Below are 18,351 nucleotides of genomic sequence, written 5' to 3'. Positions count from 1 at the left end.
CACCTCCGGTGTCCCAGCAGGTCCAGTGCATCTCTCTGGGCATAACCAGCTGCACACTCACTGGACCTGCTTTGGTTGTGAGTGTTTTTCCATTTCTGCAGCATTTTTGTTGGGGGCAGCAGCGTCTCCAGGGACTCTCTGGGCTCCAAGGAAGGCATTTCAGCCGGGACTGTCAGCAGGGTTTGTCAGGATTGATTTTCTTTGTCCGTTTTCCCTTGTGCTGCAGAGAGGCCAGGCAGTTTCTCATGTCTCACTGAGCTTGTTTGTGAAGGACAACCTCCCACACTGAGAATCTAAAAGCAGAATTCAGCTTCTCTGGATAGGGTGTAGCCTGTTCCTGGCTGCTCTGCCCATATGAGCCCGCAGTGTCTGTGGGAGCAGGGAGTTGTCCAAAATGCATGGTGCCTCTGCTGGGAATGATGCAGCCCTGTGGGAACACCCAGCCCATAGGGAGCCACGGGCTTTGGAACAGACCAGAAATCCTTCCTGTGCAGCAAACAGGGAAGCCTGAGTGAGGTTGGTCACTGAGGAGAAACTCCTGCACCCAGGAGTTCTGGACATGCTGGATGCCTCAGCCCCTCATGGTGGCTGTGCACCCTGTCCCCAGGTGGCCCTGGTGGTGTCCCCTGTCCCCAGGCCCTGCAGGCTCTCCCAGATGGGCTGTGGGTGGGCAGTGAGGCAGTTTTGTTCCTTGCCTGTCCCTCAGGTCGTACCACATTGCTGTGGGTTGCTTAGTGACCAGCTCCACCGGGTATTCTTCCTGCCTGAATAGGGCTTTTCTCTTCCCAGAAATTGGAAGAAGTTTCTCTTAGACCTTTCCCCTCCCCCTCCTCCTCTTTTGTTCCTCTGTCCTTTGGGAAGCAGGAAGGGGCTGAGGATTCCCCAGTGGGTGAGGGGGCTTTGGGGATGGGCTGGCAGCCCCCAGCCCACGCTTCTCCCCAGGACTGAGGCTTCCCAGAGTGAAGGGAAGGAAACTTCCCAGGAGGCTTTCCCCAGAGCCTGTTCCCTCCAGGCTTTTCTCTCAACGCAGCTGACTACGTTTGATATTATCAGGGATAATCTTGGCTGCAGAAGGGCCTTTGCTGCGGTCTGGAGTTTCCCAGCAAGCTCAAAGCCACATCCTTCCCAACGCCAGAAAAGTGACTCTGACCTGATGGTCCCCCTCACCTCCTCACTTTGCTCCTGTCCCCCTGCACCAAGGCATCCTGACCCTCTGTGGGCTGGCCGAGGTGTGGCACACCCTGGGACACATTCCCAGCTGGAGGATGTCCAGCTGTGCACAAATCCAGCTGTGCCTCACCAGAGCCACCTGATCTTGTGGCATCGGGCCCGGAGTGGCCACAGGAAACTGAGCAGGGTTGGAGGTGGCATTTCCCAGCCAACTTCCAGCCTGGCACAAACTAATGGAACGAAGCCTGTGGAGAGCAGCTACAGCTGGAGTACCCTTGGCAAGAGCCAGGATTCAGGACTGGGCAAGCTCCCAGCAGGGTGAGTCCCAGGGTGAAAGCAGCCCTGCCAGGCTGTGCTGTAGTAGCCCCAGCCTGCTCAGTGCCACTGGGCAGAGCCAGTGCCACGGTCAGGTGGCCAGGGCCACGCCAAAATCCAGGTCTCTGTGGTTGGCACGACATCAAGATTGTCCCTGTGCCACCAGGTGGCAGCTCCCGTTCAGAGATCCGTCGTCGTGCCGGGTCTGGCACATCCTGATCTGCCACCGTGTCCTGGTGCTGGGCACCGCCCTGCAGCTGCCTGCGATTTGTGTCCCGGGGGCTGCCTGGGCTGTGCAGAGACACCGGGAGCAGAGGTTCGGTACCTTGGAGCGCAAGGTGAGTGCAAAGGTGTGGCCTCTGCTCCTGCAGCACGGCATGGAGCTGAGGGCAGCGCAAGCAGAGGGACTGATGGTGGGATCAGGTTTGTCATCCTGAGGGATGCTCAGATACAGCAGCTCCTCCTCCTGCACGGACACAAGACCCAGTGCCAGCGACCAGTGGATTCCTCGCTGCCAGCCACGAGCTCTGGGAGCTGCAGGATTTAAACAGAGGCATTTGATTTGGGGAATACATACACCACTGTGCCTCAGCATGTCCAGAAGTTGCTGTTTTGTCAGCCCTGCTTTTTTCAAAAGCTCTTGGAGAATACCATGAACTGTATTACAGCTGTGCCAGACTCCTCCTAGGGTTCCTCAAGAGTTAACAGCCTTTAAATTCCCCACCAGATTGCAGAAACTAAAACCGCTTGTCACCCAGAAGCTCTCGTGGTGTCACCTTCCTGCAGAGCTTCCAATTCTTTGCATCATTTCCACCTTTTCCCTCTTTCAGTGTGGCTGCTCACGTGGATAGCAGAAGCAGAGACCACCCTGCCGATGAAGCAGGAGGAAGACAGGGACTGCTTGGGGACAGGGGTGCATCTTGGGGACAAGTGAGTGGTGCAGAGCCCACCTCATCCCTGCCCCTGGTCAGTGCAGCCCTGCTCTCTGGATCCTGTCTGGGTTTGGCCTTACCAGGAGCAGGGACAAGGCAGGCTCTGCACCATGTCCTGGGGTCTGAGGTACCTTCTAAAGGTGGCAGCCAACCCCAAACCCAACCAGGTGCTGGAGGGAGCCACTGTGTGTGCCACACAAGGCAACCTTGTGCCATGGTGGCACATCCATATTGTCACTCCTGTCTCTTTCCTTCCCAGGCAAGGAACTGAGGCACAGAGCAGCCAGAGCAGGATAACAGCACCCAGCTTCCCAGCATGGAGTTGCTCCCTCTGGATGTGTTACTCTCGAGCTTCTGTGGCTGACTGGATGCTGTGGGAGTGTGGCAGAGCTATGTGCCTGCTCCAGGTCAGCACACAAAGCTCTGTGTTGGGGACTTAGCAGGTGCTGTTAATGTTGCTCAGTTGCTGAGAGGTTTGGAGCAGGCCTTGGGGGCAGACGGTGGGAGTTTTCCCCTCCTCCCCTCCTCTGTGTGGACCTTCTCCCTTTCTTGGGGATGTGGGAGCAGGTAAATCCAGTTGGACCAGAAGAACTATTGATAATAGGGGAGGGAGAACAAGATAAAGGAGCAGCCCATGGCTTTGTTGTGCAAAAAGGACCAGGTGAGCTGCCAGGAGCCCTCACCTCCAGGTGCTGGAGCAGGGCCCTGCAGGTAAACAGCTCCAGGGGGTGCAGCAGGGCTCCTCTGCCAGGCTGAGCAACAGGACCTTGGCAGCTGCAGGGCTTTCCCAGATCAGCCCGACCAGCCCTTGGGTAGTAAATTCTGGAAAGACACTTCCTGAATCCTGGGGACATCCCAAGGCTCCCTCCATCCCTCCCATGGCAGCCAAGCAGTGTCCAGTGGGACCACACAGGTGGTGAACAAGGGGCTGGCTCACCCACCCACACTCAAACATGGTGTCCCCTCTCCCCAGCTTTGGGGACAGAGCCTGGCCTGACCCCAGGGACATGTGGCTTTGAGCAGACCTCAGGGACTGGTTACCCTGCCAAGATCAGGGCAGGATCAGCCCAGATCTGCTCTGCCTGGTCCAGAGCTGGCAAGAAAAGGGAGGGCAGTTGTTTGCATCGTCACCCTAATTTCTCAGAGGTGTTTCCCATCTCTGCACCCCTCCAGGCACAGCTCAGAGCCTTCCAGGTTGCCTCATGCCAGGGGAGAGGGGGTGGCCTTTGAACTGTGTGTTTGGCTTATCTGGGCCCTGCTCAGCGGTTTGGGGCTGGCCAAGGGCTCTGCCATGAACAGGCACCTGCGATAAGAGCCGGGCTGGGCCAGCAGGGCCACGGGGAGGCAGCCAACAGGAGCCAGCCTGAGCCAAATCCTGCCACTGCTCGGGAGGTCCTGAGCTGCCACCTCCGCCTGTGGCTTACCCCAACAACCTTCCTGCTTTGGGGAAGAGCAGGGTGTGTTTTCCCGATGGGCCACATCCTGCCACACTGGCACAAAGATCACAGAGTCACAGAATCCATTTGGTTGGAAAAGGCCTCTGAGATCACTGAGTCCAACCTTTGGCTGAACTAGACTGAACTTTGACTGAACTTATCAACTAGACACGGTCATTGAGTGCCACATCCAGCCTCTCCTTGAACACCTTCAGGGACAGTGACTCCACTGCCTCCCTGGGCAGCCCATTCCAAAGCCTGACAACCCCTTCTGTGAAGAATTTCCTTCTAATGTCCAACCTAGACCTCCCCTGGCACAGGACTATGTCCTCTCATCCTTTCACTCGTTGCTGGGGAGAAGACACCAATCCCCAGCCGGCTACACCCTCCTGTCAGGGAGCTGTAGGGTGATAAGTCCTCTGCTTCTACAGGCTAAACAACTCCTGCTCCCTCAGCCTCTCCTCATGGGATTTGTGTTCCATACCCTTTGCCAGCTTTGCTGCCCTTCTCTGAGCAGTTTTGCTGCATCCCCAAGGCCCTTTCCCCACCTGCAGCCTGCGGGTGTGGCAGAAGGGCAGAGCAAAACCCTGAGCATCTCTGGTCCCGCAGCCAAGCGCAGCCACCGCCCTGCTGCCACCATCTCCAGGCATCCTCCGTGTGATCACTTCTCCTGACTCTGGTTGTAGTAACACCTACAAATCCAACAGAAAGCCAAGCAGAGTGGGTCAGGGAGCACCTTCAGTGGGCGCTTTGCCTGACCCCGTTTTTCCCCGGGCCTGGCGAGAGGAGCTGTGGCCGAGCTGCTCCCGCTGCCCTCCCCGCCCCGCCAGGCAGGGGCCGTGCGTCAGCCTCCCGGGACATCTGCTGATGAATTTTTCATGCTGCCGTGGCCGTGCCTCCGCAGGCAGCCATATGGCCCCGCGTTCTCGGGGGGTGACACCGCCACCCGCCCCGCGACCAGGCTCTGCATTTCAGGGACCTGCTCTACGAGCGGATTTTTGACACTTTGTTAAATGTACCTCTGACCCGTGCTGAATGAATTTGGATATATAAATCCTCCAGGAGATTTTTGGAGATCTCGTTCTCCCACCTGCACGGTTCATCACGGCAAAGACCACGAGATTTTCCTCCACCAAACTGTGGCTGGCAGCCAGCTGGTGCAAAATATGTTTATTCTCCTCTTGTGCTCTCTAGCCATGGGGAGGGATTGGGTTCTGTTTCCAAGAAGTAATCACTGGAATAAAAAGCCCAGGCTAAAAATGATACTTGCTGGTTTCCATTGTAATTTCTTTTATGTTCTTTTCCTAATCTTTTTTTGGCAACTACCATCCTAAAAGGTTTTTTGCACTTATTTAACTTCTAAATTAAGCACTACTTAATTTTGGGGCATAGTCCAAAATGCATTGTAGCACAAAACAAGTAGAGCAGATGAAGAACTGTGCATCTCATTTTCACCCCGCTGAAAATAAAACCAACAGTAGAAAACCATATATCATGGAAACAGAGAGATGTGAAGAAACCAGCTCCTCCAGCCCTTGAGGCTGCCACTCCACCAGCGTTTGCATCATTGGGCCATAAATGTTTCCAAATGGCAAATTCCTGACTTTCCCCAGGTCACTTCCTCTGGACCATTGGTCATCCATCTGGAGCCAAGACTTGTTATGTCCCTTGTGACTTACTCGAGCAGTTGGTAATAATTAGCTGTGGTTAATGAAGGGCCAGAGTCAAGAGCACGTGAGCCAAGGCACCAGACCACAGGGAGCAAATCCAGCGGGTCAGAGGAACAAGGCAGACCCTGAGTCACACCAGTGGGGACAGCTCCAGGCTGGGGGACCCCTGAGCAGGACCCCAGACTCAACCCCGTTGTGCTGGCTCTGAGTCTTCCAGAAAATGCCTATACTTCTGAGGACTGGGAGCAGCTTTCAGTGACAGAGGCAAAAAGCATCAAATCCCTCCATCAATGGACCCCCATTTCTGTGAGCTGCCTTTTGCACTGGGGTACATGGGACCCCCTCTTCCTGCCCATCCCTCTGCAGCTCTAGCTCCAGCTGGGCTTTACCGATTTCATCCCTCTGTGTGCCAGTGGTCATGGTCTGCCCTGTCCTTCCAGCTTCTTGACTGCTCTCTCCTTCCCTGAGAAAACCTTTGCCCAGCCAACCTTCCTGCCACAGCTCCAGTGCACAACAACAGGGTTCCCTGCAAGTTTGCTTTAAAATCAGCCTGGCCACTTTTCCTTTGTGGTGTCCCAGGTCCAGTCTCCACTTTCCCAGTGGGGCAAGGCCAGCAGTGGCATCACTGCCAGCCTCAGGCACAGAGCTGCTCCCATGTTCACACCACAGCACTTTGTGGATGCCAATGTGGTGCCATCCCCACAAAGCCAAAATTCCCAGAGGATGGCAATGGAGGAGTCTGTAGTAAAGGAAGCAAGTGGAGATTGAAGCAAACTCTTGTTAAAATGTGTTTTGCTTTTCTCTTCCTTTCAACCTGTCTGGGCAGGCCGGGGAAAAAAAAGCAGGAATTGGTTGGATCTGAGGGGATAAAGGAGTGTTGGGGAAAATGCAGCCACAGTGGGACTCAGGAACAGGCATGGGGTTTGGGCCCAGGTTTTGGGGCTGAATAATGAAAGAGGGTATTTGTGGAGGGGCTGGAGGTGTGTGACAGCTTGGAACAACACATGAGTGCTCGGGGAACCACGGGCACAGGGTTTGGATGGAGCAGGGCTCACCATCGTGCTGCTCCCTGAGTGACTTCCTAAAGATCCAATCCCCCCAAATCCCTACAGTTCAACTGAAAAGGCTTGTTTGCATGCCGAGTCCCTTCCCCCGCTGCAACAAACATTTTGGTATGCATATCCTTCAGTTCACAGGCTGGTTCTTTCTGAGCTGATCTAAAATAACACCGAGATATTCTTTCAAAAAAGAAACTGGAGCACATCCTCTCTGAAAATACCAAAATAATTCACGCCAATATTCCCCCAAACCCGTTTCTCCTTTCCTCCAACCCAAACTCTTTGTCGAGCTTGCCACAAACCCCCAAAGGTGTGGTTTGCTGCAAATGCACGTGATCCATTCAGCCAGAATGTGGCCGGGGGACTCGGGGGCCGCACCCCAACCGCGTCCCCCCTTTTCCCCCACTTCTGCTCCCTCCTGGCGGGTTCACCGGGTGGCTGCGGGTATGTGAGAGGGCGCTGCTATCAGGCACCTCAAGGTCCATCTGGATTTCAGAGCCTGCAGTTTGTGATAAGCACAAACGAACCGGCAGGCGCCCGCTCAAGGGTGGCACCGTGGGGCCGCTGGATGCCCTGTGGGCGCAGCCCAAACACGCACGTGTTTGAGTCGTACAAGAAAGTAATAAAAAGGGGAACCCGGTTTATGAGCCGTGGGTGGGTGGCATGAAAAGGAGGTTAAAAAAAAATTTAAAAAAAAAAAAAAAAAAAAAAAAAAAAGGAGAAGAAGAAGAAAAATAGAAAAATCTTAGTCCCCTTCTGCTCTGGGTAAATGTTTAATCCCCAGCTCGGAGAAAAAGCAGCTCAAAAGTGCCTTTTTTTCTCAGCAAGTCTGAACCAGTCAGCCTGGTGCCTCCTCCCTCCGGCTCACACCCTCCCTCCCACCGCTCCCGAGGAATATCCCAGCCTGCTCCAAAGTGCAGCTGGGCACCCGGGGCAGGACGGAGCCGGCCCACAGCGGCGTCCGCGCCCACGGGGCTGGGAGAGCAGAGGGGCCGGGAAGTTTGTGTGCCCGGGGCCGCTTACCACGCTCCCGCTGGCCTGCACGGCTCCAGTGGCTGAATTGCCCGGGATGGGCTCTCCGCACTGGAAAAGGCTCTGCCTTCTGCTCCTGGCAGGTTTAACATCCTCCCTGCTCCTCTACAGTCACTACCACGCTACGGTGGAGGCGCCCACCAGCCAGAGGATCATAGCCAAGTAAGGGGGGACGGGGATGGGAGAGGGGTGGGAGGCAGGGCTCTGTAAATCCAGCGCGAGGTACCGTGCGCTGGCATGGGGAGGGGGAATCGGGGTGCCGGTGTGGGCACCAGCCGAGCCCAGAGCTGCCCAGAGCGGGACCCTGAGGCCATCGGGGGGGGGGTCTCCAGAGGTCCCCGCGTGGGTTCAGCGCATCCCGGTGCAAAGAAACCATTGCTGAGTGCAGGGACGGCTGAGCGTGAGGATCAAACCCGTTTCAGCTGCCGGCCGGAGCCGCCGCGTGTTCCCGCCGGGCTGGAGCGGGACCGGAGCCCGCTGATTGTCCTGGGGGAGGTTTGGGACCCATGGAGCTGCACTGACCAGCCCTTGCAGACCCCTGGTCTCGGATACCCCGGGCTGCCCACACCGCTCGCGAACTCAGGACCGCAGCGTTTTCCAAACTCCAGCAATTTGCAACTCCCCCTTCGTCTGCCTTCCCTGCATCCTCCCAACCTCCCGAAGCCCCTTCCTGAGCCTCCCCCGTGGCCAGCGGGAGGGGGTGCTGGGGTGCCCCGGGGAGCTCCGCCGAGGGCGGAGGAGAGGGCGGGGGAAGGAGCCCGCACAGCGCTTGGGCTGCGCGACCAGCTGCGAGCATCAGGTGCTGGGCCAGGAGAGCGCTGTGGGCGTCCCCCAGCTCCTCCTGGGTGCTTTTGGGTGCCGTCGGTGTGACCGAGCCCAACTGCCTGGGCGCTGCTCGGGAATGGGGGATGCTGTGGGGACCGGAGCCCGTCCTGCAGAGGGTGAGATTTGCAGTGGGATTTGCTGAGGATGCAGCCGGCTGAGCTGCCCGCGAGTTCAGACCTTCTCTCCTCCCCAGCTGGGAGCTCTCCTTCCCGATCTCATCGTGCCAAAGGCAGAGGTCCCCTCTCCTGCCGGGCTGGTGGATCAGGACTGTCTGCAGCAGCCCGGGCTGGTTGTTGGCTCTTTCCACCCTCGCCGTTCCAGGTGCGCAGTGGTGCCAGCGGCAGCGTTACCTGGAACCGCTCAGGGCAGTCAAACACCCCGCAAAGGGCTTGATGTCCACGAGAGGGGAAACTGGGGCCCATGAGGGCGGCAGACTGTGCCCATGGACCACACTGGAGCTGGGAATGGAAACCCTGACACAGGGTCTACGGCCCAGCGAGAGCAGGGTGTGGAGAAAGCCCATGGGATGGAAGCAGGGAGCAGGTTCCCCCCACCACATGTCAGGCTAACCCTGCCTGGACCTGCCACAGCCCCAGGTCACCTTCCTTGGAAAGCCAGCCCAGGCTGCAGCCCCTTGACCGATGGGACCAAGGGTCAGCCTGTCCAGCCCCAGAGAGGGGCTCAGGTGAGGTGGCACAGAGCTGACCTGTCCTCCAAAGCTCTCCTGGACTCTCCTCTTGGCTTTAATTCAACCCCTAAAGCTAAACCCAAACCAGAGTGCAGTCTGTTGGCTTCGGTTCCCTGTGTTTACAAACATGGCACACCATGAGTGCTGCTCGTCCCAACAGAGCTGTGTCCCTGGAGGAACTGGAGCTGGAACTGCGCTGGCCATTTCACATGGCTGAGCTGCCATCGCAGAGCACTCGTTTCCTGCTCTGCCAGTGGGGATGGGAGGGTCAGGGTCCTCACCTGTGGGTGCAGGTGACTCAGTTTCAGCAGGTTAGTGTGAGCAGTGTCTCCATGCGGAGGTACAGGGGGACGAAGGGGATCAGGAGGAAGCTGATCCCCTGATGGATGGTGGCTGCAGCCAGCACCAGGTCACCTCAGGACCAGATCCCCACAGCAATGCCAAGTGCCCCTCCGGTTCTGCACAAAGCTGGTGGCCCTATGGAAGTGGGCGAATGCCCTGTTCCCTGCAGAGCTGGCATGGAGGGAGCCAAATCCTCTGGGGTTCAGCTGGGCACAGCCCTGTCCCACTCCCTGCTAGTCCATCTCTCCCATACCCCACTGGTGAGCTGCTGGCTGCCCTCGTGGCTTTATTATTAGGGCAGATGGGATGAGCACAGAGCTCTGCCCAGCCTCTGTGCCACCCCTGCTCTGCAGCAGGGAAAGATGCTTCTGGAGCTCAGCCCTTCATGGTGAGATGGAGCAAGAGCGGGTTCTTGTTGCTGTTTTGGCTCCCTCAAATATCTCCGTGGGGCCCTGGGAGTATTTGCTGAAGATAAGGCTGGAGTGTGTGCTCGCAACACTCACACACAGCGTTATCTTCAGGAAATGAGGGATGGCCTTGGACCAGGAACGTCATATTTATGAATGTCACGATGGTGAGGGAGCGCACCCAGGCTTGGCCGGCTCTGCTGCCACCGCCGGTGCCCGGGCAGCCCCAGCCACTCCTTCCTGCAGCCCCATTGTGCATCTGTCGGTCCCGGGCAGGATTGTCATCTTCTGAGTCAACCAAGCAGCACGAGGTGCTTCACCACATCCTGGCAGGTGACGTCAAAGCGCTTGGCTCCCCATCCCGCCACCGAGCTGCTGTCTGGTGGGGGGCCGGCTGCCCCACGCCCTTCCCGGCAGGGTTTGGGCAGCAGCAATGCTGGAGAGCTGACTCCAGCACCCACAGCTGGCAAGTGAGTGCAGGGAGGTGCTGGCACTGGTTTATCAGTTCAGCACAAAGCTCGGAAGAAATGATGAGCAGGTGCCACCCACCGTGTCCGGCCATGGGTGGAGGTGGGGCCCAGCTCCCATAGAAGGTCGGCAGGAGCCACCTCCTTCCATGCTGGGCACAGCCAGGCTGAGCCCCCTGGGGCTCCCACAGACCCCTGGCAGCTCAGAAAGTAGTGCAGCACCCTCCCACTGCCACTGCCCAGGGCGTTGCCTTGTGCTGCAGGCACTGGGATCAGCTGGGGAAGGGGAAGGGAAGAAACAGGAGAGCTGAGGAGGAGCTGGGTGGGCAAAGATGTGCAGCAGGGGCTTGTGAACCTGGTGGGAAGGGCCGTGGAGGTGGGGAGGCTGGGAGAGGTTCCTTGGATGCGGCTCAAGCCTGGACCTGGTGGGTGGTGGTAAAGGCCTTGGGGTTTGGTGGGGGGCTGCGCCTCTGTGGCCAGAAAATGGATGGTTGGCCAGCCCAGGGGCACTGCCCGCAGGGACTTCAGTGCTTTGCAGTTGGAGCAGGGAGGTTTCCCCAGTCCCTGGTCCATCAGTCGGGTGGTGGAGGTGTTGATAAGCTCTGCCGTTGAGGCACGTGGGCTGGGGGTCACCTGCACTGTGAGATGGAGGCAGCAAATGGGGCTGGGCAGCTCCCTGGGGCGAGCTCCCTGCACCCCAGGGCAGTTCACTGGGGCTGAGCCCACTCGGGGTCCAGAGCTCCTGGCTGTGGATAGACAAGTTTGCTCAGACTGGGATTAGTTGGTTGCTTGCAGGGGTAACACCAGAAAGGCCCTGCAGAAAGCTGCAGCTCTGCATCTCTCTGGGATGGCTCAGTCCCATCTTGGTGGACTTTCTTGGGGATTTGCCCTCCCTCCTCTCTGCCTGCTCAGGTGATCTCAGGATGAGCCTCAGGGGTGAGCTGGTGGGGGCCAGGCTGTGCTGACCCCTGGGCTGTCGCGTTGTGTTTGAGGTGGTGGGGGCTTTGCAGGGCTCTGCTCCTGCTGGGAACCTGACTTCCCGCGGGATGCCAAGGCGAGACACACAGGCTTGATTTAAAAGCTGCCCTGCTCCACTGTTGGGGCTCAGCCTGCTGCACCCTCAGCATCCCCTGCCAAGAGCTGGCAGCGCTGGCACGGTGCAAGGAAGGTGCTGGGGCAAAGCCTGCTTGGTGCTGCCTTTCCATCCATGCCTGGGGACATGCTCCAGCCCCAGTTCCAGCCCCCAGGCAGGGCACTGGGCTGTCCCCCCGTGTCATGCCATGCCCCCAGAGTGGCACGGAGCAGGGTTTGGGTGGCAAACGGGTTTGGATCTGCTCCTGGGCAGGGCTGTGGGTGCTGCCGGTGTTGACAGGGGCCGCGGCAGGGACAGAAACCCAACGCCCGCTGTGCCCCTGTGCCAGGCAGCGTCACGCCAGCGGGGGCTGGGGGGGGTGAAGCTCCGCTCCCCACCTGCCTCTACCTGTCCCCAGGCTCCCAGGCAGAGATCCCGTAACAAGGAGCCCTTGTCTCCTCCACAATAGCCCCGTTCTGGCCGCAGCACCTGCCGCCCGCGCTGCCGGCGGGGCCGGGGGCTCTGAAGGGCCTTTCTGTGCAGGGATGAATGGGAGCCTGTTCCCCTCCGGTGGGCTCCCACCTCCTGCTCGCCTGCCCACCCCCGGCCCCAGTGCCCCCCCAGCGGTCAGGTCAGCTCAGCCCGGCCCCGTGGGACTCAGGGCACCCCAAGTTGCTCGGGGTGGGCAGCCCCTGCTAGAAATGAAGGATCAGGGCATGCCCCAGCCGCCCCCATGGCAGAGGGGGTCCCATGCGCCCTGAGAGCCTCCAGACCCCAGCTGCTGATTGCTTCTTCTGTATAACAACGAAACGTGTCCTGCTGGCCTGTCCAGCTTATTCCAGCCAGGTCCCCTTCGGACTCAGGAATGGTGGGATGGTGGGAAGAGCCAGGGAGGTCTCAGCAGGATTCCCCCAGCCCTGCAGGCTGGGCTGGGTGTGGGTTTTGGTGCCTCGGAGTCCTGGAGATGGGACTCACCAGGAGATGTTGGCTGCACAAACCCTGTATTTCACAAATCCTCTCTCCATCCACTTGCAGATGGGGCTGGGTGGGCGCAGGCAGTGGTGGAGAGATGATAAATGGAGAGGTCGTGGTCCTGCCCTGCCTGTGGCTCTCAGGATGTCAGGATGCTCAGTGTCACCTCCTCAGCTGAGCCCTCACTTGTCTTCTCCCAGCTTGCTGCAGCCGGAGCCGCTGATCCTGGCTCCCTCAGGGACACCACACGGAGCCGGCAGCCGGGGCTGGCCACTTGGAGGCAGCTTGGAGTGGTAAGGAGGGAAGACGCTCAGCCATCCTGGCAGGAACCGGGAGGCCCCTGCCCACTGTGGGCTTTCCCAGTGCCCAAGTGATGGATTTTTAACTCTGCCATGTGTTTCCCCCATCCCAGTGGGAATTCCTTCAAGCCCTCTGCCAAACTGGAGGAGCCAGAGCCCAGCAGAAAGCAGGTAATCATTAACACAGCACAGTAATGTCCATGCTGCCCCTCCGTGCTGGGTTTTGTTGCTTGAAGGGCTGTGTGGGGAGGCTGAGGAGGAGCAGCACCCTCTGGAAGGGGTTTACAGAGGAGCAACCTTGTCCATCCACACGAGTGGTTCTCCCCAGGCCTCCCTGCTGCCATTGTCCCGTGTGGAGGCTGGAGCCAGCATCACCACCCCCCTCCAACCCTCTGACTCCCGGGCCAGAAGTGCAGGCTGGAGATTCATGGGGACGGACCCAGGCCCAGGGGGGGCTGTCACTGTTCTGTTCCCATAGAGCAGAGCTCTAATGGGGCCCACACGTGTAACAGGGTGCCCACACCTGAAGGTGCTGAATCTTTCACGCCCTCAGGTGACTCTGTAAGCCCTGGGTCTCCCAGCCTCACTGAGCTGGGTGCCAAAGGCTGTTTTGCAGGACAAAACCAAGGCATGAGGCAGTGCCCTGCCTGGGTGATCCAACACGTGATGCACAAGGAGCATTTCTGTCCCTGGGTTTGTTCTCACCTTGGTGCCTGCTGAGGGGTGCAGGTGTCACAGGGAAGGCAGACCCAGGCTGGAGATTGAGCAGGGATCCTCCTTCCTCCCTCCCAGCCCAGCCCCTGCCTCCACTCGGTGATGTCCAGAGCAAAGGCAGACCCCAAGTTTCGGGAGATCTTCCGCTTCAACACCCCTGTGCTGATGTGGGACCAGCACTTCACCCTGGAGACCTGGAACAGGCTGAAGACACGACACGTCCCCTATGGCTGGCAAGGCTTGTCCCTCGCAGGTACAGACCCAGCTGGGATGTGGGGCAGCTTGAGAGGACTGGGAGGCCCAGCAGAAGGGGCTGGAGATGTGGGACAGGCAAGGAGCCCTGCGGAGGAGCCAGGAATGTTGATCTCTTCCCACCCCACCTCCCGGGGCACAGGGCGGAGGGTGCAGCTTTGCAAACACTGCTTGCTGCATCTTATGACATTTTCCCTGAATAAAAGCTGCAGTGTGTCCGTGATTATTAACTGGGGCCGGAGGAGCTCGGACAAGCAGCTCCATTGTTGCTCACAGAGATTGTTTCCTTTCCCACCCCAAACCCACTCTCTGTTCTCCCTGGCAGCCGCTGGCTTCAATTCCTGGGCTGGGAAGTCCTGGGAACAGCGAGCAGAAGAGAACCAGTGGCAGTTGCAGAGACGTTGTCAGGAGGGGACGTGGCTGGGCACAGGCAGCAGCATCTGCAGGACTGGGGCTGGAGATGTCTGGATGCATCCCTGTGCCCTGCACAGCCTTGGGTGGCTGCTGTTTGTAGCAGGGTTGGGAGCATGGGGACATAAGAGATAAGAGGAGGTGACACCAAGCTGGGAGAGGAGGGTCTGTTCCCACCTGCAGACCGCTCTCCCCCACGGCAGTGGTGTGAGTTTTCTCGTGCTGTGCCAGCTCTGTGCGTGCCGTTACACGTGCTCACGTGGGCTGACACACACCCTTTTTTCCCTGCTGACTGGTCACATCCTGCTCCCTTCCAGTGGTGGGAAGCACCCTCCAGCTCCTCAACGCCTCGGCCAACCGGCACCTCTTCTCCAGGGCCGCCTTCCCCGAGGGCTGCGTCCGCTGCGCCGTGGTGGGCAACGGCGGCATCCTCAACGGCTCGCGGCAGGGCAAGGCCATCGACAGCCACGACCTGGTCTTCAGGTGAGCGTGAACCCCAGGCAGGATGGGGCCCCGGGTGCTGGGAGATGCCAGCCCTGGACACGTGTTCCCCGCTTTTCCTGCAGGCTCAACGGTGCCGTGATCAAAGGCTTCGAGGAGGATGTCGGCACCAAGGTCTCCTTCTACGGCTTCACGGTGAACACCATGAAGAACTCCCTCGTCTCCTACGAGGAGTACGGTTTCACCCGCATCCCCCAGGGCAAGGTGAGACCCTGAGGGCTTGTTGGGGAGTTGAATCAAATTGTCGCTTCTGGCTGGCCTTGCTTCTGAGACCTTCTCCCCATCTCGGGAGCCCTCAGTCTTCACCTGCAAGTGTGGGCCATGTCCTCAAACCCCCCTCCAAGTGCCCTGTCTGTGTCCCTGCTGCAGGACCTGAAGTACATCTTCATCCCCTCGGATTTCCGTGACTACGTCATGCTGAAATCGGCCATCCAGGGCCGCCCAGTGCCTGAGGGCTCGGACAAGGGGGACGAGTGAGTAGCTCCCCAAGATCCCCCCAGCACCCCTGGTGCTGACTCACCTGTCCTCACCCCACATCTGTCCCTACCGGGATAGACCCCAAGGAGCTCCAGGACTCCCATGACAAAGTTCTGCCCTGCTCCTTGCCTTGCTGCAGGCCACAGAAGTATTTTGGACCGGAGGCATCTGCAGAGAAGTTCAAGCTGCTGCATCCTGATTTCTTGCAGTACCTGACAACAAGGTGAGAGTAATGAGCACTGTGGCTGCTGTCTGGCTCTGCTCCAGGCTGGGCTAAGACCACTTCCCTCCCCTCTCTGTTCATTCCAGTATAGACCAGTAGCTGCCCAGCATCAAAGTGCAGTCCCAGTCTCCCCCAGGCACTGGACCACCCCTGGCCTGCTGCCTGCACACAAGGCAGAGGCATCTCTCTCCTGCCATTCCTGCTCACTGCAGCACAGCTCACATCCCTTGCTCCCATTCCCCAAGATAAATTACATTTTGTCGCAGTCTAACAGGAGCAAAGGTAGGGCCCAACAGGATGGTCTTTTGCTGCCTTTCATGAAAGCAGGTGCCTGGGTTGGGGTGGTTCCAAACAGCAGAGAGGTGCCTTTTGCCAATCTCTGAGCAAATGAGAGCAGCCATCAGAGAACCCACCTGAGCCCTGTGTTTCACTCAGTGCTCCTCCTGCCTTACTGGGCATCAGCACCACTGGAGAGGGCTGTGTAGGTGTGGGTCTGGGGGCTGTAGGGCTGTGCCAGCCCTGAGCCCCCACAGCCACCGTGTCCCCATCAGGTTCCTGCGGTCGGAGCTCCTCAACACCCAGTACAGCTCCCTCTACATGCCCAGCACCGGCGCCCTCATGCTCCTCACTGCACTCCACACCTGCGACCAGGTAAGGGGCCACAGGGCCACCGTTCCCCTGGGGAGAAGGGAATCCCCCCTTTGGCTGCTGTGGGGTTCCAGCGTATCCTGGTGGCTGTCCTACGTGTCCCCTGTCCCTGAAGGGAGTGGTGGTGATGACGGACCACCCGAGGTGAAGCCCTGTCCTCTCTGCCCCGCCTCCTTCCCCACAGGTCAGTGCCTACGGGTTCATCACGGCCAACTACGAGCAGTTCTCAGACCACTACTACGAGGTGGAGAAGAAACCTCTGGTGTTTTATGCCAACCACGACATGATGCTGGAGGCAGCGCTGTGGAGGAGCCTGCACCGCGCCGGGATCATCACCCTCTACCAGCGCTGAGGCCGGGAGGTCGCCCACAGGGGCAAGTCCAAGGACTCTTGTGGCTCTTCTCCTTTCTCCTGAGGGTCACCTTCTCCCTCCTGAGGGCTCTTCCCAGCTGCCCAGCCAGCCCACGGAGCAGACTTGCTGCGCCACAGCCAGCAGGGATGTGAGGATACTGGGGGAGCTGAAGCTGGTGGAGGAACGTTGTGTTTTGTCAGGGATCAGTGTGATTGAACACGACCTTTGGGGCAGCCAGAAGCACCACAGCACGTGGCTGTGCCCTGCCAGCCCCGTGAACGTGGCTATGGGGCAGCAGTGGCCCCTGTGGAGCACAGGAAGGGCAGGGTGATGCTGGAAGAGGATGCTGGAGATGCTGGAAAAGGATGCTGGAGATGCTGGAAAATGCCCTTCACCTAAAATGCTCATCACCATGGTGGGACTGCAGCAGGCAGGATAAATCCTTGCACTGGAGAGCAGGTGACAGGAGGTGACATTTCTGGAGAACACCTCCCTCCAGGAAGACTGTAGAAAATCCCAGCTCCAGCCAGCTGTGTGTGGATGTGTGCCACGTTTCAGAAGGATCTTTGCCTCCCTGGTCAGCGGGCACAGACAGCAGGACAGACACAGTGGGCCCTGTTACTGTCCCCTTCTTGAAGTCTGGTGTTTTCTGACAAGGAAGGGGCTCAAAAGCCATCAGCTGACAAGGAGGGCAGCGCAGCTCAGCCAGGACACCGGGAACAGCTCCAGGCTCTGAGCAGCCCGGAGGTGACACTGTCACCTCAGCCATGTGTGTGTGGCACTGAAGGTTTGTCAGCCTTTCCTTGCACAGGGACTCTGTGGTGCCCTCTGAGAGGCAGCCCCACACCAGGTGATGGTCACACACCAAAGTGATAGTCACTCTTTTAATTTCCTTCCCCAAACCCCAAGGGAGGGGAGGGTCCTGAACCCTTCAGCTGTCCCTCGTACACCAGCACTGCTCAGGGAGACCCACCTGGGGAGGCTTCTCCAGCTGGTGGGGGCTGGACACAGAGCAGTGTAATCCAAGACACTCTCCCACTTTGTGTAATTACATAAATGTTGAATGGTTGTTTTCCTTATGCCTGTTTCTGTTGTTTTGATGAACTGGGTGGTGTGAGACACCCCTTTACCTCCCACAGCAGAGGAGCAGTAACAGGGAGTAGAGACAACTGGGGAACAGCTCCAGAAACCAGTTTAAATCATGGAGACTCAGACTGGGAGACCTGTTAGCTCTTGAGCACAGTCCTTTTCCACTTGAAATGCTATTTGCTGTATGAGGTTGGTGTACAGAGATGGCAAAAGATACCCTGGCCCTGAGCCAGGGAACCTCTAAACCCCCTGAAGCTCCCAGCAGGCTGCTTCCAGCCGGTTCACAGGCTCCAAGCCTGTTCCAGATGTAATCTCTAGCTTGGGGCCCATCTTGTGTTCCCACGTCTCAAATTAACCTTTGTTCCCATCAGAGCCACCTTACACTGGTACCACGGCAGCCTGTCAGGCCTGTTTTGTGTTCCCAAACACTCAGCAAAACCTTTCATGACATGAACAAGCCTATCCTCACATCCCCTGGCCAAGACACTCTGAAACCTCCCCAAACCAGCTCTGGCCAAGCCTCAGGTGACACCAGCAGCACAGTGACACTCAGGGCAAGATGAGCAGGACGGGGCTGTCATGGTGCTGCAGTCCTGCCTGGATCATCCAGCTCACAGGCACCACATCAGGGGCTAAACACTGGGAACCACCACGTGCACCTTCCTTTCCCCTCTCGCCAAGGGTGGAGCTTGGTGCTGGAGTTAATTCCATTTTAAGGACCTGAACTCATGGCTGTACTCCCAAGCACACCACAAGAACAGTTTGGCACCAGACCTTAGCCATAAGTTAGTTTTGTCACACTTGTTCCCCGTGAATTACTTCTGGGACAGAATCTGCAGACACTGAAGTCTTTGTGTTACCAGGTTTGCTATGAAGGGTAAACTCACAACTGCTGTTTCAGGAAGGGTTTTAATCCAAAATCCTTCCTACCTGCACAAAACCACTTCTGTGCAAGAAGAATCAGAATCACTACAGCTGGAAAACACCTTTAAGAGCATG

General features: G+C 58.2%; 1 protein-coding gene across 1 annotated transcript; it reads left to right on the top strand.

Moving 5' to 3' along the window:
- The first annotated feature begins 7,100 nt into the window (after positions 1-7,100).
- Positions 7,101-17,342, top strand: ST6GALNAC2 (ST6 N-acetylgalactosaminide alpha-2,6-sialyltransferase 2). Its single transcript, XM_066200657.1, has 10 exons — positions 7,101-7,775; positions 12,587-12,679; positions 12,799-12,856; positions 13,478-13,652; positions 14,380-14,545; positions 14,629-14,767; positions 14,933-15,036; positions 15,180-15,263; positions 15,815-15,914; positions 16,096-17,342. Exons 1-10 carry the CDS (start codon positions 7,351-7,353, stop codon positions 16,261-16,263), a joined length of 1,512 nt encoding a protein of 503 aa, XP_066056754.1. The 5' UTR covers positions 7,101-7,350; the 3' UTR covers positions 16,264-17,342.
- Positions 17,343-18,351: the final 1,009 nt, after the last annotated feature.

The sequence above is a fragment of the Chamaea fasciata genome, unplaced genomic scaffold (assembly GCF_029207755.1).
Source record: "Chamaea fasciata isolate MVZ Bird 193981 ecotype frontalis unplaced genomic scaffold, bChaFas1.0.hap1 SCAF_19, whole genome shotgun sequence".
NCBI classification, from domain to species: Eukaryota; Metazoa; Chordata; class Aves; order Passeriformes; family Sylviidae; genus Chamaea; species Chamaea fasciata.
This window is presented reverse-complemented; position numbering and strand designations above follow the sequence as displayed.